The sequence below is a fragment of the Dipodomys ordii genome, unplaced genomic scaffold, assembly GCF_000151885.1.
Source record: "Dipodomys ordii isolate 6190 unplaced genomic scaffold, Dord_2.0 Scaffold83, whole genome shotgun sequence".
Classification (NCBI taxonomy): domain Eukaryota; kingdom Metazoa; phylum Chordata; class Mammalia; order Rodentia; family Heteromyidae; genus Dipodomys; species Dipodomys ordii.
In genome coordinates this window covers 2,107,893-2,134,946 of record NW_012267299.1, presented here as the reverse complement: position 1 = coordinate 2,134,946, position 27,054 = coordinate 2,107,893, and the positions used below count along the sequence as shown (strand labels likewise).

Genomic DNA, 27,054 nt, shown 5'->3' with positions numbered 1-27,054 from the left:
CTAGGTACTCCTTTTTTTGGGGGGGCGGTCCGGTTGTGGGGCCTGAAGTCGACCTGGGCGCTGTCCCTCAGCTCTTTAGCTCAAGGCAAGCGCTCTACCACTTGAGCCAGAGGGCCACTTCTGGCTTTTTCTGCCAAAGAATCAAACCCAGAGCCTCATGCATGCAATGCAAGCACCCTACCACTGAGCCACCTTCCCAGCCCATAGGTACTATTTTTTAGAGTGCTAGAGGTAGGAAAACAAACATTTGAGGGCTTTGAGCAGAACAAAGTCACTTGTCTGGGGTCCAGGTTACCTTATTGTCCACTAGGGGATATGCACACACCTGACACCAGGAATGTCACTGCCTGGTTTTGTTTGCACATGAAATAAACCAACTATCAATGTTTTTCCTTGTAAATAATTCCCATGCCAGTATTAGAAATGGAGAGATTTTGTTTTGCTAAGAGTGGAAATATGTCTCCAAAAGAACTACCCAATAGTTGCTCGCATATTTGCAAAGTACTATCTACGTGAGAGTTCAAATTTGGAAGAACAGTGGAGATCTTTGTCTCTCTTAGGTGATAGTCCCTTCCCCAAATGATTGCCCTGCCATGAGTAATTAACCTTTAATACAGCAGGCCTCTTGCTAAGTGGTTCTGTAATGACCTTAACTCCAAAAGTGTCTCCTCGACTTCAGACTATATTTCAAGGTATCTTTAACCACTTTGGCCTTTCCCTCCTCCTGTGGTCCATATCTCCTTGGTCCTGTTTGGTAAGTTTCCCCAGCCAGGTGAATTTATTTCATCACTCAGCATTCTTCTCAAAGCACACACAGCCCTCCCCTCTTATTCTACAATAATGCTGTTTGCTGTAAAAATAAAAGCTGTGCTCACTTAGCCCATTTAGTTTCTAAGCCTTATAGAACACAAGGACCCCACCTACAGTGGGCAGTTTCAATTGTTAACTTGAAGAGGTGGCACTTTTTTTTTTTAAAGCATGGACGTTGTAAGGAGTAAGTGGAGCTGGAAGAACAAGGGAGTTTTAATTTCAGTGAGGAGACATAATTGAAAAAGGGATAAAGGAGAGAGAGCAGAAGTGTAAGTTCAAGCTCCAATATTGGTCCCAAAAAAATGTATGTTAAGTATCACAGAATGGAATTAAAACTTTGTAAAGAAACACTAAGCCAGGAATAGTGGCACATACCACAGCTGTCTAGGTGAATGAAAGATCAGGGTCCCAAGCCAGCCCTGGACAAAAGCATAAAACTAAGCTAAAGCAAAAGAGATGGAGCCCTGTCTCATACACACAAATGCTGAATCCAATATCCAGAGAGGAAACAGGTGCTGTGTACACTCAGTCTCCAGGTTGCAGAGGTTTAAGTAGTTGGCTGCTGCCAAGGGAGACAAGTGGCTGAACTGAGAAGCCTATGTGCTGTGCAGGAGGCCTAGGCTGTTACCTAGGATCTAGGTATGTACATGAGGTCTGTGTCACAACCACTAAAATATGTTTTTCCTTCTTTTGGATGAATGATTCTGAATATATAAATACAGCATCTCATAGACTGTAAAGCTAGAGAAAGCCTTACAAGTCAGCTAATCCCACTAGTTTATTTTACAAATAAGGGAATTTGGTGACACGGGATAATGAAGCAAAGAAAACCTGAGGTCGCACAGCTAGTTAGTATCAGAGCAAGAATAGAATGGCAGTCTCCCTTTCCAGCTCCCTCAATGTGGTCTTCCTTTTCCTATTGTAAAGGGAGCAGGAGCATACTGAAACCTGACGGCTCTACTGGAGAAACCTTGAGGTCCCGAGTGGAATTGACAGGCTCTTGGGTTACCTCCTCAGGGCTGTTAAGTGCTGGATTGAGAGGTGGTTCATCATTCATCAGGTAGGACTTGTTCTTTAGTCCAGTGCTTCTGATTTTAGAGTGGTGACTGAGCCAGAATTGCTCCTACTGTTCACCTATAGCTACCTCCCACCTAAGCCAAGTTTCTTCCTACTATGCTGTACTTTGAATGGTTTCCAAGTCACAGAAAGAAGCTCCACAAATCAACACAGGGTGTACATAGTATCAATACAGGATTCATGCTTTCTTCCCCAAGTTTTGCCAACAAAATGAATATGATCCTTGTGATTTTGCTAGCATCGTGAGATTTTCCTTTTAATTACCTTGATGCTGTTTACTGGATTTCTTGCTCAAGTGAATTCCAATGGAGTTCAGAGTTTTGAAGCTTAGGAACAAGTGGGCAAAGATGGTGCATTAGGTGTACCCAAGTGTAGGTTTGCTTTGCTCACAGTCTGATTTGGTCCAGCCTTGTGGAAGATAATTTGAGAAACAGTGAACCCTAATTTACCTCAACTTCTGGTACACAGCACATTGTTACCAGTGTTTGCTATTCTGCCCTTCTTTGAGCTGGGACTCTTTGTTATGAGATGCTCTCTTAGGATTTAAATATACAACTTCCCCTAAAAGGAAGTATCTATTGCTGTAGTTTGAATCTGCAATGCCCTCCAAGGGCCCATATGAAAAAAGCATGGTACACAGCTTGAGTTACTATTCAGAGATGGCAGAAACTTTAAAACATGGGCCTAGTAAGAGGGAGCATCATTGGGGATGTGCCCTAAGGGGATTATGGTTCTCTCTCTGGTGTCAACCATTTGCAATTCTTAACAGATTGTACTCCCTCTGAGACATAGTGTGCCTCCACAGGCCCAGAGCAGCAAGGCCAATCAGTCTTGGACTGAAACCTCAGTATCTTCAACCCAAGATAAACCTTTCCTTTTTTAAGTTGACTTAGCTATTTGTTACTGTAATGCAAGCAAAGCTAACGCACCTGCCCAGCCACCTCTTTGCTTATCAGTTCACCCAAGCAGGAAGCGGTTTGGAATTCCACTGCTTTTGTCTAGCCTGCTCCATGCACGACGGGACTGACCACACAGCTGCTCACAGGTCATTTCAAAAGAAAGTGTCCAGCTAATGCCTTTTTGTCTAACAAAGGCAAAAGGAGTCAATAATTGCAAATGTTGGCTCTTCTAAAGAAGCCAACCTCAGTGACATGAAGCTGTAGAAATCTTTAGCTTAGATATACCACTTGAAAAAACCATTTCATATTGTCTATCCAAGCTTTATTTCCTCTCCCCCTTAACTATCCCGCCCAAACTTCATATCCAAAAGTGGTACTCTGGTGGATATCAGAACTAACCTGCCATTAAGGTTGCAGAGTTGGAGAACAGAATGGAGAATGGCAGATAATGATCACATGACCTAGGAGGAACTAGATTGCCCTTCGGCCAGAATCTGCAAATTTCCAGGCCTCAAGCTTGATAAAACCAAACAAAAAAGGCTGCTGCTTACACTTAATCAGTATGAACTTCCTTTTCATAATTTACTAGAACTAGAAAAAAGTACTCTATAATAAAAGGTATACGATTTAGTAATTGTACAAAACATTAGTTTACCAAGATGATACTGGTTACAGTCACCAAAATGAACACACATTCCACTGCCACTTCCAGGTAAAGCTCAGATAAATAAGTCACTGGCAGAAAAGTCACAAGAGGAGCAATTTCAACTTTACAAACGACAGGAAAGATCAGTCTTCCACGATAATAACTGTAGACACTTCACTAAGGCTCTCCATGCTGCCTCAGCATTACTGGAATGTTTCAGAGTTCATCTTCTACAGACATCAGCTTTTCAAGACCAAACTTGAAGCATTATATGTAATACAAAATAAGGAGTTCTTTATTATTTATACAAAACTTGTACATTAAAAAAAAATTAAGACTTAACAACTCTGCTGACCCCCTGAGGAAGCTGGGAGCTTTTATGGGTCGATCAGAGCCTGTGTAAATGATTCAGTCACCAACCTCCTGGCCACAGGAGCAAGGCAGATAGCTCCAGGGCCATTCACATGGTTCCGTCATTAGCTCTGCAAACTAGCTTTCCCTTCATTAGGCTTGACAAGCAAGCCAAGGATTCCTGGGCATTAAACACCTTCATCTTCTCAGCCCAAGCTAGAGTGTTTCAGTATACAAGTTGATTTTTCTTTTATTTCTTAAAACACTTTCAAGAAACTAGCTTAAGAAGCTTTATTACAACATATACATATTTGATAGTTGCTTATGAAAAAAAAAACCTAGATTTTTCAGCTAAACCAATATAAATGTCTTTAAAGAAATAAAAGTTGGCTTAGAGAAATGATAGGGTTCTTTTCAAAAGTGTGTTACCACACTCTAAATTCTGAAAAAGGTCAGAGGCTTGCTTATACTTGACAAGTCACCCTCGGCTAATTAACATTAACAGCTGTGATGTATTCATCGACAAGCATAAGACTTTCTGCAAGCATAATGCTAAAAACATACTGTAGCTAGTCTCAGCAAACACATATTTTGACAAGAGGCCTCTTGGAACAAATAGCCTACAGAGAGAAATGCAGTTGTTTCCCTGATTAAGAACTATTTAGCACTGTTTAGCACATTTTTCTGTCGTTTGCGAAAAAGTTTTTCCCCTGAAGCAGGTCCCTTTCTGAATAATGTTGGTTATTTCCCCAAAATCAAAATACCAGCACCAAATGAATCATTAGTTTACAAAAAATAAACAACTAAGTTCTACAACCTAGACTAAATAAATTAACTATAAAATTAGAAGTTTATCAGCTACCATATAATTTAAAAATCCATTTTTAACCCATAAGGTTGGGGGGAAGAGCAATCTCATACAGATCACCGTGAACATCACCACTTCAAACAAAAACACCTTTCTCCAGCTTGTATTGCCTTCCAGAATGAGTGGTGGAATCATCTGTAATGCATTCAAGCATATCCATGTTGAGATTTTCCCAAAGAGCACAGCATGTAACGTGCTATGCTGTTTTCACATCTGAGGAGTTTGCACGGAAGGACCTTGAACCAACTCTTGAAGAAAGCGTTACATAGCAAGCAGTGGTCTCCCTGATCACGTCTACCCATCTTCCACAAGACACTGCATTGATAGTTTTAATTCACAGATTTTATGTTAGTCTTTTAGAACCCAATGCCCGTGTTGCAGTTCAGAACTGTCAGGCAATTCACGCTGCCTTGTTGGTGCAAGTTCCTTGAAGGGCTTGTAAATTTATCTTTGACCTACAGTAGGGGAAAAAAAAAGACAAGTAACTGGAATGTCAGAAATGGAAACTTTTGAGACATAAGTATTAAGATTTATACTGCATTTTTTTTTTGTCAGTTGCAGGGCTTAAACTCAGGGCTTTGGCACTGTCCCTGAGCTTTTGTGTTCAAAACTAATACACTAGTACTTTGCCACTTACGGTTTTCTCGAAATAAAGAGTCTCAAGGACTTTGTGGCATGGACTAGCTTTGAGCCACGATCCTCAGATCTCAATCTCCTAAGTAGCTAGGATTACAGGCAGAGCCAACAGCGCCTAGCATTGTGTTTCTTTTAAAGTATAGAGAAAACATATTCAAGATGTCTTGAAGTCTGACCTGTTGTGAATCATGTGACTTCTGACAAGGTGTCCTGCTGCTAAGGCTGCCATCAGTGACAACTCTCCAGCCATCACTGTACCACACACAATTCGGGCAAGCTGCCGGGCATTTTCCCCAGGATTGTCTTGGCATGCTCCTTGAACACCTAGCATCTGTAGCCAGAGCAAGAGAGATGAAAATTCAGCCTTGAAGTCATGAAAAACAATTATTAAAACTAGAACTATGAGGGCATCAGACTAGAACTAGACTCTGAAAATACTACGTTCCCAAGATTTGATAGCTGAACAGCAATGCATATTCATCTTTATACTTAATCTACTCTTGAAACTGATATGCCTGAATAAGCTGTGCTCATCTGGTCACACTAGTTAAGCCACAGTTTGGAGGGGAGTAATGTGCAGTGTCAGACACAGAATCCCATGAAGTCATAGCTAGGCTCGAAGTCAATGGACTCTGTGCATGATGTGTCTGTCGTACCTGTAGACAGGCTTGCTGAGGTAGCAGGTTGGTCCCACCGCCCACAGTTCCAATTTCTATTGAGGGCATGGTGCAACTGATATATAAGTCTTCATTTGTGGGACCAGTTGCTTCCATTAAGGTAATACAATTTGAACTACCAACATTCTGTGCTGCGTCCTAGAAAAAAACCAAAAAGATGTACAGTATACCCTTTATCTTTTTAGAACAACAGAAAAGAGAAGTGGAGGCAGGAGCGCTCACCTGTCCACAGGCAATGTAGATAGCAGTGACAATGTTTGCCGCATGCGCATTGTAGCCTCCTATGCTTCCAGCCATGGCAGAGCCCACCAGATTCTTGTTAATATTTACATCAATCAGAGCTTCTGTGGTTGTCTTTAATACCTAGAAGACAGTAGTGAACATTTTATGTCTTCCTCCAGGAGAGTCAACAGGCATGTGACCCAGATCTATGTATCTCCAGAAAAAAAAATTATTTACATGTAGTCCAGTTTAAGCCATGTCGGGGATAAATAGATTATCTGGAAGTTTTGTTTCTGTGAATGCCCCACACAAAGGGGTGCTATACAGTAAAACAGCTACGTTAGTGGAAAGGCTACCTCATAAATCTAATTTTATTAACAATATCAATACTCTTTTCCCCAATGTTTGTATCCAACTGAAGATTACAAAACGAAAAAGGTAAGATATGCAACCCATCACTCACTTCTCGGACAACCTTGGCTGGAATGACAGCTTCACAAACTACAGTCTTTCCTCTTCCTTCAATCCAATTTATAGCAGCAGGCTTCTTGTCAGTACAGTAGTTCCCACTAACAGCTAGAATTTGCATTTCAGGGAAATACTCTTGAAGTTTTGAAAGTGCTTTCTCTGTACCCTGTTAACCACAACAAAATTAAAATGCATATTCATTCTTATAGATCACAAGGCTTGTTTACACATATTCTTTAAGTACAGAGAAGAACATACTTCAGAGAAGTAAAATGCAAAAGAAACAGCTGTGTCCATGGCTCATGGCTATAATCCTAACTGCTAAGGAGGCTGAGATCTGAGGATCACGGTTCAAAGCCTGCCCAAGCAGTAAAGTCCATGAGACTATTTTCTTCAATTAACTACCAGAAAGCTGGAAGTGGTGCTTTGGCTCAAAATGCTAGCCTTGAGCTTTTAAAAAAGCTCAGGGACAGCACCCAGGCCCTGAGCTCAAGCCCCAAGACTGACCAAAAAAAAAGCTATTTCATAATCATCACTGAGTAACTTGATTACGTACAGATCCCTAATGTGTTTCTAAGTTTGAAAAATGAGTTTGTTATAGACATTAATGAATGTAGAAAGTCAAAATACCAAACAGGATACAAGAAATACATTCATGTCACTGCAAAGTAACTCAATCTTTGATCAACATGTAATACTTAGTAAACTGTTGTCTAAAGGCTAATAATCTGTAAAGAAAAGTAGATCATTAAACTTAATGTTACTAATGGAAAGCTGGTAGATTTACATTACATAAAATATGAACAAGTTTCCAATGACTTCTAATTAGTTGTTAATTCAATTAATGAGTAACAACAATTCAAAACCTATGTATTGCAAATTTTTTAAAATTGTGGTAATGTACATAAAAGTGTTAGGTTTATTCAAATTTTATTATCCAGCCTCCTTTTATCTTACAAAACCTAAAGCTCTACAACCCACTGAACAAGCATCACCTATTTTCTACTCTCCCTAACATCCCTGGGTAAACTGTAGTCTATGAATTTGACTGTTCTAACTACCTGAGAAAAAAGTAGAATCAGACTTTGTATCTTGTGACTAACTTCTTCCACCCAACCTAATGTCCTCTCAAGACTCATTTGTCCAGGTGTCAGAATATCCTCCCATCTTAAACATCCATCCACCTTATTTGTCCCTGTATCCACCAATAGACACTCCAGTTGTATCTACGTCTTGGCTACTATGAGTAATGCTACTCTGACCATGAATGTGAATATCTTCTCAAGATCCTACCTTCAATTTTTTTGTCATTTTCCTTTCTGAATAGCCCTTATAAACAGATCTGATTTTAATTTTTTATCCGGAAAATAACAAATATCAGCAAAATATAAGCCATACACAAACTTAGGAAACAAGCAGACCATACACATACATCATATATACCTAACACCTTAAAGACAAAGTCTCAAAGTCTCTAGAAGAGGTTTCAAGGTTTTTTTTACAAGCCTGTTCTTTTTTCCTGAGTGAGGTAGTAATGCTGGGACCTGAACCTAAAACTTCATGTGTGCTAATAAGCATGTACTTTCACTCTACCACTGAAACAGAATCTGTGCACCCCACCCTCCCCAATCCCATACCTCAGCAAACAAAGTTTTGTTTTTAGACAAAATTCTAAAATATTAAACTCAACATTCTTCCTAGTTGGCTCAGAATATGTACAATGCCATGCCTGATTTATGTATCAAAATCTATGATAACCCAATATTGATCTTTTCATGTACATGGTACCTGAAAGGGCCATAGGTAAGTCTATCCTCACTCTCATCTCCCTCAGCCAACTCCTGTCTCCTGGGACAATTACTCCTACAGCTTCTCATTGCAGCCGCTCTCACACACAGTGTGCGCATGCTCACCTTGGAAATCATGTTCATGCCCATGGCATCTCCTGTCCTGGACTGAAACCGTATATAAAGGTTGCGTCCAGCCATACTCACATGAAGTTTCTGTAGGCGTGCAAATCTGTAAAGGAAAGAAGCGAAGACATTTATTCTTTTAAGATGATGGACGTGACCTTAAATAGTTGTTGTTTCATGCTTAAGATGAATATTGTTGGAGGAATCTCAAAAAGATTACTCATTTTCTCCTTTAATTAAACAAAGAGACCACTGAAGATGGGCTATAGACAACATTTTCATGATAAAACTAAATACTCTAAATTTAAAAAAAAAAAACTAGTACAAACTATACCAGGGGTTATCAGTTATAAGGATTATGCTTTTTGCATACTCATTAAACAACTTTAAGCATCCAAGGTAAACATCTACTAATCCTGCTTAATCCTTTTTCCCCCAGAGATAATTCTCAAGGCAAAACAAAAGTCTAGCCAAATTTATTTATTATTTTACACCCTTTTATACTAACTTACTTGTATGGAAGTATTGGAATCAACTTCTCCCCACCCCCAAACAGGCATAAACAGTTCACATAAGAGAGAGAGTAAATTCAAACTGGGACTCTTGTGTTATATTTAGCAGACAAAATATCAGTAATTGTAATATTTAGCAATCATAGAAAATGGTTCTGAAATGAACATGGACAAGTATATAAAGGCTTTCACACACCTGCTGGTGCTATCAAAGGCCTCCTTGATCATTGCAAACCCTTCAGGTGTTTCAAGCCAGGCCTTCACTTCTGCAGAGTCACAAGCCCGGGGAAGACGCACCACCGGGCCTCGAGTCATCCCATCCCCAAGGACTCGGCTGCTGGCACCTCCACCAAGCTACAAAATACAGAAGCACATGAATCCGAAAGACACTTTTGCTTGTCCCACAAGGTGTCCTTGATTATCCCCAAATCTGGTTACTTAAGGGTTTATTTGCTTAAGGGTATATTTTTAAACAAGCAAATTAAATTCCAACTTACTCCTATTGCTCTGCAGCCCCTATTGGTGCTGGCCACAAGACAACCTTCTGTTGTTGCCATTGGAACCTGAAACTCCTTTCCATCTAAGCACAGAGGTCCTGCTACTCCAACAGGGATGGGCATATACCCAATAACATTCTCACAACAGGCTCCCATCACCTGCAAAGTCAGACAATGAGTGAATTTCATATCTACATTGCAAATACACAGCCACTCCATGCTCAGTAACTTTCTTAAAACTTAATTCTTGAGTACGTTTTTTCAACAAAAATTATATTTGCTTTTTAAAAGCACTTGAAAATGCCAAAACATTTCCAATAATGATAACAGGAAAAATAATCTATGACCTACATAAACAGAATACGAAATTACAATAATTTTTGAAAGAATATAATACCTATTAAAAAAAAAGTCAAAGGAAAAAAGACTGAAGAAGCTACAAGGCAAACCTCTAAGAAGTAAAAGAACATACCAAGGAGTAATTATAATCTCTATAAGGTAGATATTGGAGAGAAGAAGGCTCCGGAAGCTTTTTGGAAAGTAACTGTCGGCGAATAGATACACCTCGTTCATGGGTTTCCATCAGAGTTTCCAATTTGTAAGCTGGGATATGCTTAGCATTGACCAATTGTATGATCTCGGCATCACTAAGGAACTTCGCACCTTTCTAAAGAATTAGGAAAACAAGAAAAGGTTACAGAGATCAGAGAGGGAGGTGATAGAAGACCTGAAAGATGATACTTTCATTATTCACAATTCTAAATTATATAAGTCTTTTATATCACTGCCATTTTTATTTATTTCATTTTATTTTATTTTTGTGCCATTCCTGGAGCTTGAACACAGGTCCTGAGCGCTGTTCCTGAGCTTTTTTGCTCAAGGCTAGTACTCTACCACCTAAGCTACAAGCTCAAGATAGAGATAGGAGATAACAGTCTTGTGGGCTTTTCCTGTCCAGGCTGGCTTTGAACTGTGATCCTCAGATCTCAATCTCCTAAGCAACTAGGACCACCAGTGCCCAACTACAACTACCACTGCCATTTTTAATAGAAAGATATTGCAACATTGTTTAAAAATCATGTAATTAAGCAATGCCAAGTGACTATGAATACCATAGCACTGTTATTTTTACATTACAAAGACAGATTTTCATTAATACGTAGTAAATAGAAAATTAAATATGACTGTACAAACCTAAAGTGTATATTAGATATTACAAGTGTTGTCCAAACTACTGTATATGTTTACATTTTAGTTCTTGGACAAATAATATATTTACATGGTTAATTAGTCTTCTTTCTATAATTTTATTTGCCATCCTGCCTGAATAAAGCTGAGGAAGGGAAAGGAATATGTTCTACTTGAAAAAAAATTTTAAGTCAATCAGATTAAGGAGATATGGATGGAATATAGTATTTGTGTTAAAATGACTGTTGTTGTATGATTGTGAGGGAGAAGAAACCTAGCTTCCACATTAGTTCAACCTTCAACAAAAATGACAAAATTTCTTCTAACTTTGAAGTTCACCTCTGTGATATACACTTTCAGTCTACACCCATGAAAAAAATGCAATAGTTGCTCATCTCAAAGAAAAGCAATAAAAAATGAGTGTTAGTTTTTGAGTCTAGAACCAGAATATTTCAGATCCTGCTCCATTTCCTGTAGGGTTTCTCATCTGAGAAATAAGAGATAATTCCACATACCTCACTCATCATAAGTATAAAACATGCAACACAATGCGTAGAAGTTAGTACCCAGAAGATTCTAGTTTTTCCTTTAATAAAAAAAAGCTCCTTTTTAATGAAAATTTCCAAGTAGGTGTTGATGCTTAGCCTCACCTCTGCATTACCAAGTATCTCCAGACATTCTTCATTAGATCGAGGTTCCTTGGGAAGTTCAATCTCAGGTTCCTGTGTCCCCCTTATTGATGGAGTACTGGGTAAGGAGGAGCCACCAAGCACAAATGTAGCTCTGTTTGAGGTGTCAGTTTCAGCCAGTAAAGGTTTTATCACTTCAACTGTTCAAAAGACCAAAAGAAATCTCAAAACATTGAAAATCACTGTTTAAAAGGATGCTGTGACAAATCAATGGAAGAAATGGGGAATAAATTACCTTTTCTTTCTTGGCTTATCCCAGTCTCTTCCTCCACAGTCTGGAATTTTTGGTTATTTCTCACCAGCAGAGGCTCTCGTCTACAACAGTTCTCTTGGGCTTTCTTTGGGGTCACAACAGGAGATGTGATAGGATTTTTTAATGAGAGTGTAGATTCTGTTTCTGCTTGTTCAAAGAAGATGTATTTGACAGCCAGAAGGAGAGCCAAACTTAGGGTAATAACTTGTTCAATATCCATGCTGATCATTCTAAATAAAGAAAGCAAATATAAAATGTACAACCTATACTTAAAGGGCACAGAGTACTATGACTAATGAACAATACAGTTAAGCTTCTGTACACTTACTTGGAAAGGTAAAACTGCCAAAGGGAAACACTTGGTTCAATTCTCTTGGACACATTTTCATCCAGTCCTAAAGAAACCTTTGAGTGTTCTGCCGTGCTATTTTGAGGAGAAGGATCAGCTATCCAGCGACTATGAGCATGAACAAGAACCAGGCCTAAAGACTGAAATAAAATGTAAAAATTATGTATCTTTTGATTCTTACTAGAATTTAAATTTCTCGTCCCTAACAACTAACAACCATACCACCATCTTCCTTGGCTTCTCCTCAGCATAAGAAAGTCACTACATGACTAACAGTAGACCCCCATTACTATTCAAACATCCCAAACAGGTTTCAAAGAGAGGTGGAGGCATTTAGTGGGGAGACAAAGACTAGCAGCTTCAAAGAAATGAGCAAATGAAAAGGGAATAAAGTGAAATCTCACTAGAAGCTGAAGACTATAAAGAAAAAGGAAATTTTAAAAAAATTGCTCCAATTGTAAACTGACAGATTAAGAAAACTGCTATTACCATAATCATTTTGACCCTCTGGGTTACAGGATTTGGTTTATTTTCTTCTTCTTCCAAAACCCGGGCAAAATGGCTGAGCTGCCAAATTGGACGACCCTCACGACTTTCCCGAGAAAGCTAAAAAGTAAAAGCAATAGATTAAAAGGTTCTAATTTTATTTAACTGATGCAATGTGCAATATTACTGTTCTGCTAATGCCATAAGTAAGATGTGTCCATACCTCTAATACCAATGACACACATGCTGGGAAAAAAGTCATGAACACGAAGTAGTTGGCAAGAACTGACATGCAGCCAAAGCAACACATTATTTCTAGTTGACGCACCCCTGTTCAGAGAAAAATTCAAAGCATTAAACTACATGTATTTGGTACCATATGTATAAATGACTTTCCCCGCAGAAAAACACTTATGTGAAAATATGGGTACAGAAAAGAGGAAAAGGAAAGGGAGAGTGATTATTATTATAGAAAATAACATAAACCCACCAAAAACCGTTCAAAAGGTGGCATAAGGAGAAAAGGGGTTTAAAAACATTGTATTGATATGCTATAGAATTTGATCCAAGTATCTGATCAACGTACATTAAAACGTAATAAAGCTCATTTGTGTATTTTTGCTAATTTTTTTTAATATTACTATAGTAAACTCTGCCATCTACGGGATATAGAATTAACTCAACAGTGAAGCTAAAGCTTAGAGAACAACAAGAATTACTAGGGATCTCTTGATCCCTCAAAAGCAGAGAGACCTTGTCTTCTCAAGTTCCCAACAACCAAAGACCAGGCATGGTAATTTTGTTTTAATATATATATAAAATAAGCCAAAAATGTTTTTATCTTTCTCTTAGCAAATGGCAACATCTTGTTTTTGGATAAGAATATAAAGGATAAGCCACTCTGAAGAAAACTTCTATTCCTCCAATATTAACTACTGACTTTATTTCATTTTTAACCACAAAAGTCACATTATTGATTTAGTATATTACCTAACAGAAATCAACTACTTGCTTTTAAAGCAAGTTATTTCTGAAGGAATAAGCCTCTCTTATTAAGGAGGATAAGGAAAAATACCAGAATAATAGTTAACCAAATAAGCATAATCTTCAGCAGGCCATGGTGGCACATGCATATAATGCCAGTACTTGAGAGCCAGAGGCAGGAAGATCTTGGCTTCCAGACTAGCCTGGATTACATAGCAAACCCTAGCTCAAAAAATACAAGTATGATCTTCAAGAGAAAGCCATAAAATCCAGCCCTAATAATTAGGAGACCTCCCCAATACCATGATACTAATTTTCCGGCAAGGCAATAATTTGCACCCTATATATTAGTACTTAATTAGTACCAATGAAGGATGAGGAAACATGCTGAAACATACTGGGTACTCGCTAAGATGGACTTACTATCTGTTTAACTCTTCCCAACCACCTTATTAGGTACTTGACTCTTCCTGCACTGTCTCCTAAAATGGCAATTAAAACTCAAAGAATCAACTCACTAATTTAGTCTGAGAAAAGCAAGAGCAGATCAAGCTTGGCATATAATTGTTAAAAACCACACACAAAAAATATACTACAAAACAGAACATAGAGGAAATGGCAAGGTGGGTGACAGTCCCTCATGCTTGTAATCCTAGCAACTTAGGAGGCTGAGATCTGAGGATCATGGTCCAAAGCCAGCCTAAGCAGGTAAGTCCATGAGCCACTTATTTCCAATAAGCTAGAAGTGGAGCTGTGGCTCAAGTAGTAGGTACTAGCTCTGAGCTAAAAAGCTCAGAGCCAATCCCAGGCCCTGATTTCAAGCCCCTGAACTTAGACCAAAAAAACAAATACCCACTGCCCTTCAAAAAAAAGAAAATGGCAAGAGTGAAAATATCAACTACTACATTTTTGCAGCAAAGTGAACAAGCACAAGTCAAATACATCCACACATTGATACAATTTCAACTTTCAGAGTAACTGAAGTCAGAATTTAAGAACAAGCTGCAAATCTAGGATATTTTTTTCCTCTTCAGTGACTTGCTAAAAATATTATTAAATGTCAGTTATTATTAAATTGCTTACAAACCTGACATGGTTCCAACACCAATCACAAGACATTCGACAAGAGCATCAAGGGTGAATGTGGGACCCAAAATTGCCATTCCACGAGCAATATTTTCCCTTACTTCATCCTAATAAACAGACCAAACACATAATGAGGGTAAAGAACAAAGTAATTTCTAAAATATAAGAGTCCTAGGACTTACACTAAAACCAAATGTACTTTTCATATGATGAAATTCATAACTAAGAACAGTAGTAATACAGAGAAATTAATGAAAACGAACTCATATATTATACCCTGCTTCACTTACCAATTGTTCTAGGGAATATTCTTTCAAGGTATTGCAAGAATCCTGTCATTTAAATTCCACCTAATTAAATCCTACACAATATTATATTTGGCTACCACCAACAGAAGCTTTAAATTTTTTATGAGGCCATGTTATAAAACTTAAATCATTTCCTTATCATCATATTCAAACGATCACAAACATTCATTGAACACATAATCATACACAGCAGGATCATACAAAATATAGAAGGGAGCTTGGTTTAAGATTGATAAGCTGTTTTATATTCAAGATACTATGATACAAGATTGCTTATAAAAATGGTAAAGGGTTTTTCTTTTTTTGTGTGTAGGTCTTTGGGCTTGAACTCAGGGCCCAGGTGATATCCTTGAGCTTTTTGTGCTCAAGGCTAGCACTCTACCACTGGAGCCACAGCTACATTTTGACTGTTTGATAGTTCATTGGAGATAACAGTCTCATGGAATTTCCTGCCTGGGCTTGCTTCAAATCATGATCCTCAGAGCTCAGTCTCCTGACTAACTAGGATTACAGGCACTAGGCTAAAGTTAAGATTTTCTTTTTTAAGAACATTAAGATGATACTTAGGATGGGAAATAATCCCAGTAACAATTCAAAGGGCTTAAAATTGAATCTTCCCTGTTGTTATTTCCCATCAGATCCTATCTGTTCTCTATTATCTTACTAGAAAAGATTTTTTTCCACTTATCCAAGTCATTTAACTGTAATTTCTGAAAACTTTCAAAAATAGAAAACTTTCAGACCAGAGAAAAAGCTAAATTCCAGTAACTATGAAATCTTATTTGAGTCACTGGATAAAAAGGACTATTCTTTGGGCACTTATACAGATCATTCTTAGTGCTTCAGAATTAAACTGAAAATGTAAGGAAGTCTCCGAATCTTAAGCTATGAAGAAACTGTAATTTTTCCTATTGGTATAAACAAACTTTAAAAAGGGAATTTTAATCACATTCCTATCTTATGTAAGTAAAACTTACCTGTGAGTTAGAACTTAGAGCAAACTTTGCTAATGCACTTGCTCTGGAAAGATCAATCAAAAGTAGGAAAAAAGGCAAAGCTTCACTGGGGAAAAATAAAAAGAGTAGATACATTTAGTAAGAGGAAAAATAGGTTTAAAAAAAAATCTACCTTAAACCAAAACTCTCCTCCATATTTTGTATGATCCTACAGTATATGTACCTTTCTGCAGATCAAAAAGTTTTCTCAACACTTCTTTGGTATATCCTCATACTAATCACAATAGCTATTAAAAATGACAGATGAGCTTATATGCTTATTCCAGCTACTACAATGGGAAGTACAAGGCCAGTACACACACAAAAAAGTTAGGATGATCCTATGCCTAAAATGCAAACTGGGTGTACTGGTATACTCCTGCATACCTGTAATCATACCTACCATGAGTCACAAGTGAAAAAAGACCAAGGTTCAAGGCTAGCCTGGGCAAAAGCACAAAACCTTACCTAAAAAATAAACTAAAAGGCAAAAAAGGCTGAAAAGGTATGTGTATATTCAAGTGGTAGAGCTCTTTCCTAACAAGTACAAGATTCGGAGTTCAAACTTCAATACCACCAATTTTTTTAATAATAAAATGTAAATATATTTATATGGAAAAACTCACTAATGCTATTAACTTCATAGAAAAATGTCATTAATTTAAAAAATCCTAAGGGCCAGCAGTCGTGGCTAGCACCTAGCTACTCAGGAGGCTGAGATCCAAGAATCACAGTTTGAAACCAACCCAAGCAGGGAAGTCCAAAAGATACTTATTGCAAAATAACCACCAAAAATCTGGAAGTGGAGCCGTGACTCAACTTTGAGTGAAAAAGCTAAGTACCTAGTCCCTGAGATCAAACCCCAGTACAGAAACAAAAAACAAAAAATACGTTAAATTAGTATTGAGAAAAACATGGAATATATTTTTTTAAAACTGTTCATTAATCACTACTTGTAGAAGGATAAAATAAACTTTCTAGATGGTAAGTAGCACCAAAAAAAGCTATCAAAAAGAAAGGCTATCCCAATCCCAGAGATATATCCTAAGGAAATAATTATGAATGAACAAAAATTTGTCTACAAATATACTCACTGGTGTTATTAACAAGGAAAATTAACCTAATAATCCAACATTAGAAGATTAACTATAAAATATTGATATAGGAGAATACATAGCACATCCCTGAAAATACAGTTAAATATTAAGGACTTAGAAAGATGCTATTATTAAAAGCATACAATTATAAAAAAAATTAGTATAATGTTAGAAAGTTTAAGCATAAGTGTGAAAGAACATGTTAACATTCTAACAGCAGTTAAAATTAGCTAATAGTAAGGTTACATGAAAAATTTCCTCAGTTTCTACTCTCCTATAAATTCATGTATTATTTTTACAGCACATGGAATAAGTTCTTAAAATTATATTTTGAGAAAAACATACATTTTTGGCTTTAAATACTTACTTCAAGCCTGTAAGTTCTTTATCTAAAAAGTGAATGACAACTGTACTGAATACAAAACTGGAAAAAATTGTGAAGAGGCCAGCAATACCTAAAATAGACAAAATTCAACACTGAAAAACCTTTACTCTTCATTACAAAAATAGTAATACTTAGTTTACCCAAAGACACTGAGATAGAGTACAAATTTTCTCCATATTATTAAATAAAGTCCCAAAGTTTTAGAATGTCTAGTTCCTAGTAGTAAGAATGGAAACTACTACTACCCAGTAGCAATACACACATTTCCAAACACATGATGTGAACAAACTGTTCATCTGAATAGGAAATTAAAAATCTGCTGGCCATAAGAAACATAAATGCATTACCTAAAATATATTTTGATCCAAGTTGGCGTAAATTCTGGAACTGGAAGTAAATATACAGGATCGCTATGCATCTTGTTATCGTTAGGATTATAATGTCACTGCTCAAAACATCCTATTGGAAGGAATAAAAAATGAAGTTCCAATAGCATGAACTTATTAAAAAAGCAATAAAAATAAGAATTTTTATTTTAACTATCATTAGCTTACAAATTACCACAATATAAATGTAAGCATATTGCTTATTCAGAGTATCAATAAAAAAACAAAAAGTATCAAAATACAAATAAAATATTAAATGAATTTTTAAATAACTCACTGTAATGCCAATTTATTACATCTTTCACTGGCAGTCACTTATAAAAGATTTATTTTTCAATTAAATCAATTCTACTCTCTTGTATACAAAAAGTCAAGAGCATATCTATTGCATTACCATTCCCATGTAAGTAAACAAATCTGAGATAAATTCATGAGTATTAAAAGAAAGACATAATTTTTTGGCTACAAGTTTTCTAAAAGGAGATACTCTTTAGAAACAGAAGTATAATTTAGTCAGTATCAAGATAATTTCACTGACCTCTTCAAATTTTGGACACTCATAATTCCAACCACAGATCTTGTTGTTACCAGTGAACATGTTCATGGACATCATACAGATGGTCAGTGTCACGGTCCCCACTATGACTTCCCAGGGATGGGAGGCCACAAAGAGGCCATGCATTCGGAAAAGTCTCGACAACATCGTAGCTGCAGAATCCTTGGATCCTGGGAGGAACAAATGAGAATGCTTGGTATACAGCTCACTGGACTTTTAAGGAAGAGTCTTAAGTATACTGTGAACCCTGCCTTGTATGCAGAGTGTCTTGTACAGAAACAATGAGTGTTCCTTATGATTGTGGAAAATAATGCTAAAATTAAAAGGACTCATGGTCCACTGGCAACCAACTGATAAGCAATCCTTTTCTCCCTCCTCCCTCCTTTCCTCTTCCTCCTCCTCCTGAAAAATGCTTGCTGGTCATTCATTCAGTCATTTCGTGCTTATAATAATATAGTCACAGAGATGCCCAGTGGGCTCTGGGAGTTGTGGAGAAACACGGAGGCAGGCAGACACAGTGGTTACCACAGGGCAGAGATGGCCAAAGGTGAGCACAGAAGAACAGAAGGATACAGAGATGAGTGCCAGAGCAGAGTATAAAGGTCAGAACCCCCTCTCCCAAGTCTGTCTTCATACGAGCTGGGTAAATCTCTCAGCCTTTGTGCTTCTAGAGCCAAGCCCAGTGTTCTACAGGACTCAATAACCCCAAGTCATTTCTTTAAAAAAAAAATTCAAGTTTTAGAAAAAAAAAACACTTTGCATTTTCTAATTACTTGGTTATAAAACACATGAGCAGCTCTTCATCATTTACATTCTGATTACACAAAGGTAAGTTTCAATCTACTCCTGAAGCATATTAATCTATAAGCTGCTCAAGGGTAGAAACCCATTACAGTCCATCAAACACCTATAATAATATCTATCACTAGGAAAAGTCTTTTCTGATAGATGTTTCTACATTAAAAAAAAAAAGGCAAGACTTTGATGTGGCTGCTTTATGGATCAAAAATAAGAGATGGAAGACTAAACATTAAATATAAAATGCTCCTAAACTTTTACTACTAATCAAACTAGACTAAAACAGGTTAAGCATTAAGAACAGGATTTAAACTGATTCCCAACATAACCCCGAAGAGATATGAGCTTAGGACTAAATATCTCCATGCTTGCAATTACTCAAAAATAAAATTATAATTTAAAAACTAAACTCACAGATTTGCCACTCTAGCAAGAATTCAAATCAGTCTCATATTTATTAAGAAAGTGATTCATCATTTAAAGACAGGAAGTAAATGAAGAAAAGAGAGCACTCACCTATCTAAAAAGATATGGGAAAGGAAAAAGAAAAGTAGCTTTTAGGAATGATGCAGTTACCCAAGTATCATCTCTTGGTAATCAACTGCATCACTCTACATTCTCTACACTTAGCCACCAACCAGATTAACTAGTTTTCAAGCTGTAGGTCACAACCCTTTACTGGATTAATCCAAAACCACAAAGTTAATTTTGTTGGTAAGGATATTTTAAATATTTTAAATGAAATTTTAAAAAATAATATTTAAAGTAGAGGTTAGGGAAGACACATAGTATGGATAAGTATTATTTCTTGAAACTCCATCTGTAGTAAAACTATTCATATGCATATTCTGGCTTCCAACATAACACACATTTCTTACTGTGGTTAAGAATTGTGGATCACAATTTTAAAAGGTTGGCAATGTCTAAAGGTCTCCAAATGTGGCATGTATCCTGATCTTTCAACCTTGCATCTTGAATGTTGTCATTTTGCTCTCCAGTATCTTAGATATAGCAGAATTGAACAAATATCTGGAAAATGAGCAAAATACTTTCTATTTAATAAAATACTTTCTATTCAATGTCCCAGAAAGTAAATTAGTCTAAAATCTATGTTGAAATTATTTCTAATTTTCCATACCTAAACATAAATAAATCACAAACAGGCTAGAAAATCTTCTTTCAACCCATGAAGCAATATTTTTCAACACTATTAAAAATTCAATTAAAATCTGAACTGCAACCAGGAAGCAGTTCAAATTTAGATTACAAATTCATTCAGCATAAATCCACATTTAAATATTAGGCACATTATGTTTAGCTTCAAATAGGTTTTCTGGTGGCATTGTTAATTCTGGACTTTCTCCTTCCCCCCTCCTCACCCCCAGATGTTACCTTTTCAACATTCAGGAAAAATGTATTCATCAGCCCCCAAACAGCTGCCCTATGTGGAAATGCAACCTGAGCAACCTACAAAGGTAGGTCCCAAGTAACCATAACTATAAACAATCTCATTTCTCACAGTACCCTTCCCATTTCTCCGTGATCATGCAAAGCAAGCATATGCCATAAGATCTAATCTTCACCTTCATCAGCAATTCCAAGTATTACTATCAGACTACAGAACATCCCATACAAATTCAACACAGTCTTTATGAAAATTCAACACAGTATTAATAGAAAACAACTTTTACTTGAAGAAAATAAGGGAAATAAGCAACCTATGCTTTGCTTATTCAGAATGAAAATATACTGGAAACATTTCAGTCTTTGATAGTATGCTAATTAAGTTCACTGGAATCCTTAAACTTATGCAGTCTGCTACTGAACCCATCTCCCATGGCCAATCACAGAAAAATATGCTATGGCACTCGGATGCTTTCTTTCTTTTCAGTAGCACTTCTCCTGTATTATGTACTTCATCATTTGATTCAATAGTGTTTTACACTGTTCTCAAATTAATGTGCACATGTCTCTTTGAAGGCAAAAACTGTCTTATATTGAAGTCACTTTTAATCCCAAGATGATCTAGCATTCAATTCCCCATCTCAAACTACTATCCTAAAAGGTCATCAGGATCTTGCACTGGAAAAAGGAAGGCTGGATTCTACATGCAATTCTGTTACAAGATAGCATTTGTAAATTACATCTTTCCATTCACTTGGAGCTCCAAGTTGTCAAAGTATTAAGTGGAACCACGTGAAACTGCTATCTGTAGGCTGGGAGAGTGGGAATCAAATTTCAAATACTGGCAGTTTTATGAATTAACCTAAAGATGTTTATATAATATGATCCATTTGTCCATGAATACAAATTAGACCATGAGATTAGGATGTACACACATGCCACACAATCCCACATGCACACTTCATCTAGAAATGGCCATTTCTGTCAGACACAAGTCTTCATGTTAATGCTAAAATGTACGCATATTACCTTAACCCTTCATATTACTTCATGTCCTTAACGCAACTTTAACAAAACAGGCCTAAAAAAAAATCTAGTTTTATCTCAAAATTATTCTCTACCACCAGGGATGGGAAATCTCATTTCTGCCAAGGGCCTTCTGGATGTTCAGTAACATGAATGGACAACACAAAATTATCAATAGAGGCAGCCGATGAAAAGCACAGAAGAAACATACATGGCTGTCCAGTGCTAAATGATTCTCAAAAAGGATTTCGGGCTGGGCTCCCTACTCCTGCAAGGCCTGTTGCTACAGCTTCTCAAAAGTCTTTCACAGCAGTAGAAAAATCACCAGTTTAAAAAAAAATCACTACTTTTTAAGGAGCTGAAGTTATGCACGATTATTCAGTATGGCTCTGAAATACTTTCCTTCCTCAGGACAAAGTCCAAGAAGGCATATCCTCAAATACTGACACATTCCACAGGACCGCGGGAAAGGGGGTACACATCTGCTCCTACCACAAAAATCACCTCCAAGGTGTGTTTTCTCTAACCCAAGAAGGAAAGCTTACAAAGTTTGAACTAAAGTCATCAACACCAACGAGACAACGCCCCTAGGCTGAAGAGCACGAAGGAGAAAGCAGTCTCCAGTGCGTCCTGGGTATGGTCCTATTCTGGGGTCGGTATTGCGCCGGCCCGTTCTCAACAAAAAGGACCGGATCTGTCTCGGCGGGTGCAAGGGTTTGGGTTCACGGAGCTCTTCCTCGTCCGGGTCCTAACAGGCCGGGAGTTAGGGCAGCGCCCGGCCTCCGCGGTCGTTCCTCCCATCCGCTTTGAGCGCCGCCGGCTTCACTGCCCCCAACCCTCAGCAATCCTCCAGGAGAGGGGGGCGTCCAGGGTCGCCCTACTGGGCGCCCGTTGGTCTCAGGGTCCCGACGGCCTCGGCCGGTACTGCTTACTTCCGACCGGGCGGACCAACGAGGCGACGCCCCGCCAGGGCACCGGCGGCGGCGGCAGTCACCCGAAGGCCGGTCGGCCGGCCCGCCCTTCAGGACCGGCCCGGCCCGCGGCGACCCTGGCCGCGAGGACCCTCGCCACGGGGCCCGCCGCCACCCGGCTCTCTGGGCCTCAAGGACGTCTCCCCGCAGTTAGCGCGCGCGCGAACGCACAGGGCCGCCACACCCGCAAAGTGACCGGCACCGCAGCTCCCGCCAGGTCCGGCCAGGGGCGACCCGCAATCACTCCCCGGTACCGCTACCAACACGGCCCCAATCCCCCTCTCCCCCGGGTCCCCTTCAACAGCCAACGCCCGCCTCACCTCCGGATCTCATTAGAGGCCACCGAACCCCCCTTAGTGCCGGTGCTCCGCCGTCTCCAGCCAACGGAGACGCGGAGCGGAAGGAAATCTGCCCTTACGCACGCTCGGGACTAAGGAGCTCGCGACCAATCACAAACGATCTTCCGATCGTCTAGCCAATCATCTAGTGACTCCGAGGCCTGACGGACTACGTCACGAGCAGTCGCCTTAACAACCACCCACAGCTCTCACCCAGACGGAGAACAACCACCGCACCATCTCTCACCACGGCTCAGCCAACCAATAGCTGGCCGAGTCTCAAAACCAAAAGCTGCCCATTGGTCCACGAGCCGTGGGGGCGCAAGTATGGAAGCATCCCAAACGAGGGCGATAAGAAATCTGGCGGTGCGGCGTCGGGCTGCCCAAGGCCCTGACCTCTGGTCCTCCTGGCTAAGGAAGTTATGGGAAACAGGTGTGAATCGATGGGGAAGGAGCGCAGGGTCAAGATGCGGGTAGCTCTGGGAGAAGCCGAGTGAGATGGAGGGACAGAGAGAAGGCTCCCAATAAAAGGGGGATATTAAGAGAGGAAGGCTCACGCCTGTAATTCTAGCTACTCAGGAGGCCGAGATCTGAGGATCCTGTTCACCACCAACCCAAGGAGAAAAGTCTGTGAGACTCTTACCTCGCTAGCCTAGAGCCGAGGCTCAGGGGTAGTGCATGCGTGGAGCTCAAGCGCCAGGATCAGCAAGAAAGGAAAGGAAGGGAGGATGGAAGAAAGAGGAAGGGAAGGAGGAAGGAATGAAGAGGGGGGAGAGGGAAGGGAAGGAGGGATGGAGGGTGGTCGGTGGCATTGTGGTGCAAGACAAACCGCAAGCCAAATCCTAGCCAGATACCCTCCTGTAACTTACCCATTAGTGTAAATGGCTCCTTCGGTCTTCTCTCTTCTGTGTGGGGCACCTGTCTCTCTCACACACACTGTTGGCTCTTTCTGAAATGTGCCTCGCCTGCCTGTGTCATCTCTGAATTCCTTCAGATGAATTGCTCCATCTGGTACTTATGGGCCTTCATCATCTAAAACAATGCAATAGTCTCTCCTAACTGGTCTTTCCACCTCTGATCTTTTCCACCTTCCAGTGCATCTTGCACTTCTGCCAGCCACGGTAATCTTCCTCTTATGCCATAATTTCTCATGTCGATTGGATTAAAGTATAAGACACTACCCATATGGCCCCACCCTACATTTCTTGAGTATCACTCACTCCTTCCCTGTGTGGCCCTACATTTCAGCCCGAATTGGCCCTTCTTCAGGAGTTGCTTTGAATAGCTTCTTATGTCCTTCCTTACTTGTCATCTATTAGTTTGACTCAGACATGCCTGCCCATTTTTTTAATACTAATCATTGAGCTACACTGAAGGACCATTCATATACCACCACCTTTCCTGATTCCAGGAATAGGCCATCTATCCCTACTCTAAACACTCATAAGATTTTTGTAACTTGTGACTTGTCTTCTTTGGAAATTGCTTAACGGGAAGAACTGCACTGTATACAATTTTAAAGGGCCACCTTATAGTTTGAAAGTAATATACAATAGGAATTTTAGTATACAGTTATCTTGTTAGAATCTAATAATTATAAAATGAGCATTATCGTTTTGCAAAAAAAAATGACTTTGTTAAATGACTCAAAGCAATTAGAAAAACTGGAATTTTAATTTAGCCATAAAGCTTCTGCTGGTTCTGTGTTTCACTGCTATACTAAAGGACCTTAATTGTATTTTTTTTTTTTACCAGATTCTTTGAAACATTATGGGCAGTGCACCACAGTTGGCACTGGAGGTAAAGCCACAAACATGACAGACATGGAACCTAATTTTATAAACTTTACATAGCAAAAACCTGAGCTAGCCAAAGACTGAAGGAGGGAGGGGAGAGAGAAGGGTGGAGTAGCAAGAGAGGAAAAGGAGGAAGGAAGAGGGCCAGGTATACCAAGGACCTCAAAACTGTAGTCCTCCTAGAAATCTAAAGGGCCAAATATCAGATTTAGAAGTCTTTCACAGAGGACAAAGGCTTATTAATATAAATTTACAAAAGGATTATAAAGCCATTACTACAAAAGGCAAGACAAGGTTTGGAAACTTTTATTCCCAAAATCTGCTTAATAGGTCTCTGAGTTCAAAAGCAGCAGGCAAGAAGTTGGGTAGAGCATCTGAGTAGTAGAGCACTTGCCTAGATGCGTAAAGCCCTGAGTTCCATCTCCAGCACCACCAGGAAAAAAAGAAGAAGAAAAGCAAATAATAAAACTCTAGTTTTATTCCTTAAAACAACTTTTATGTAATTCCCAAAAGGTGTTTCAAAAGAATTGTTAATAATTATACTTAATGATAAATTGCAAAATTTGGCTTGGGTCATACTATAAAATAGGGAATTATAACAATAACAGCATTATATGGCTTTATGTTTTACTTTCCTAATTGTCCTATGAGGGAAACATTAGAATCTGTATTTTACAAATGGAAAAGTTATAGAAATAGAAAAGTAACTTGCCTAAGTTCACACAGCAGACACAGATCTGAGATGTGAACTCTGAAATCCAGCTTCCAAGCACACTTTTAACCATGTAATTGTCTACTTTTGTGTTACATAATATGCACTACTCTGTATTAGAACATCTTGTATGATTGTTTAGGGTTCTAAGTCTCCTTTGCAAAAGACTTCATAGTCTTCATAGTTCTGCTTATCGATTTCCTCTAGTTCTCTGTTGTGTTCAAATTTGTATATTTCAGCATCAGGCAAATCTTTCTCTTTGCCCTATACGATATATGATGTTTATTTTAAATATTTCAAGATTTTTTTGCAAGTAAAAATTGGTCAAACTTAGTTTTTGGCTGATACAATGATAGATTATTTCCATGAACAAAGATTGAGACATATTTACTGGGACCTATGCTATGCTATCCAGATTAGGTTCTCAAAATACAAAATTAGCAGGGAGGAGAAATCTTGGGAAAAGCAAGGGAAGAGGTGACGTCAAAAAAAAAAAAGGAATGTACTCATTACCTGATTTATGAAATGGTAACCCTCCTATATAACACATTAGTAACAACAATAAAATTATATTTTAAAAAAGATTCAAAATTAAATTAAGAAAACCTACAAAAGCATAGTTCCTTTCCAGATAACGTAGGAAGCATTCTGAGCAAAAGGATGTACAAGTCTAGTGAGAATAGAAAGGGTGTGTTTTGAACAAGGGAAAGAAAGATTTGAAGACAAGATATGGTACAAAGGCCAAAATTGTGAGCATGAGAATGAATGGTATAGATACATGAGAAGAAAATTTAATTGGTCTGAAATCCTAAAGTACTGTTGACTAGGAGCTAGGCAGTGTAGTTCACTAATAAAACTCTTGTTTGGCAAGTGGGAGGACCAGAATTTGATCCATAGTATCACAAAGAGAGAAAAAGGAGGAGGAGGAAGGGAGATTAAAAAGGGTGGGGAAAAGGGAAGAGAGGGGAGGAAAAGAAGAAGGGAGAACAAGTCTTGGGCAAGTTAACAGATCTATAACATCTGCATGAAAATCAGCTAAAAGTCTTAGCTATTGCTCTTGAGTAGCAAAACTAAGCTTTCTGCTTCTTAGTTCTTAAAATTTATCAACTGGAATCAATACTCAGAACCTCTTCTGAAACTAGTAACAAGAGAGTCCAAACAAATGTTTGGGCTACCTTCTAACCTCGCTTTCACTATTTTTTCCCCCTCTAGAGTTCTTTATTGCCCTCTTTATACCTTTCCAAGCTTTGTAGAATCAGTTGGGGAGCAGGCACAGACTGGAAAAGACGTTTTGTTTTTGTTTTAAAGGAATTTTTTTTTATCATTTTATCATAGTGCTAAATTTTATTTAAAAAGGAATTATTTTCCTCAGGAAATTTCCTCCACAACATAGAAAAGGCATCTGTGTCCTGAGATTCTTAAAATTTTTTAGCCAAAGAAATTGATTCATAAAGGAATTAATGGAAGAGAAAGAAAGGATAAAGAAGGGCTCTTCTTTACTCAAATATAAACATTACTTCTCCCTCAATAGCCAACATCACTTCTCTCTCAATAGCAAACTTTGTCCTGGACCCAGCAAGTAAGAGTGGAGTAAATATGTACTGCAAAGGCTGTATCCGGTGAGTCTCCAAGTCCAACTCCCTTTCTTCTATTAACCCTTATTGTCCCAGT

The 27,054-nt window shown here is 38.5% G+C and overlaps 1 protein-coding gene across 1 annotated transcript; it reads right to left on the bottom strand.

Moving 5' to 3' along the window:
- Positions 1-1,570: 1,570 nt before the first annotated feature.
- On the bottom strand, positions 1,571-22,961 carry Hmgcr (3-hydroxy-3-methylglutaryl-CoA reductase). Its single transcript, XM_013025281.1, has 20 exons — positions 22,858-22,961; positions 18,321-18,508; positions 17,744-17,855; positions 17,379-17,466; positions 15,897-15,981; positions 14,613-14,718; positions 12,765-12,871; positions 12,545-12,661; positions 12,035-12,195; positions 11,689-11,936; positions 11,415-11,593; positions 10,049-10,243; positions 9,577-9,735; positions 9,276-9,433; positions 8,568-8,673; positions 6,650-6,820; positions 6,187-6,327; positions 5,944-6,102; positions 5,464-5,618; positions 1,571-5,106 (listed from the first exon to the last, which is right to left on the bottom strand). Exons 1-20 carry the CDS (start codon positions 22,868-22,870, stop codon positions 5,052-5,054), a joined length of 2,703 nt encoding a protein of 900 aa, XP_012880735.1. The 5' UTR covers positions 22,871-22,961; the 3' UTR covers positions 1,571-5,051.
- Between the last annotated feature and the right edge of the window lie 4,093 nt (positions 22,962-27,054).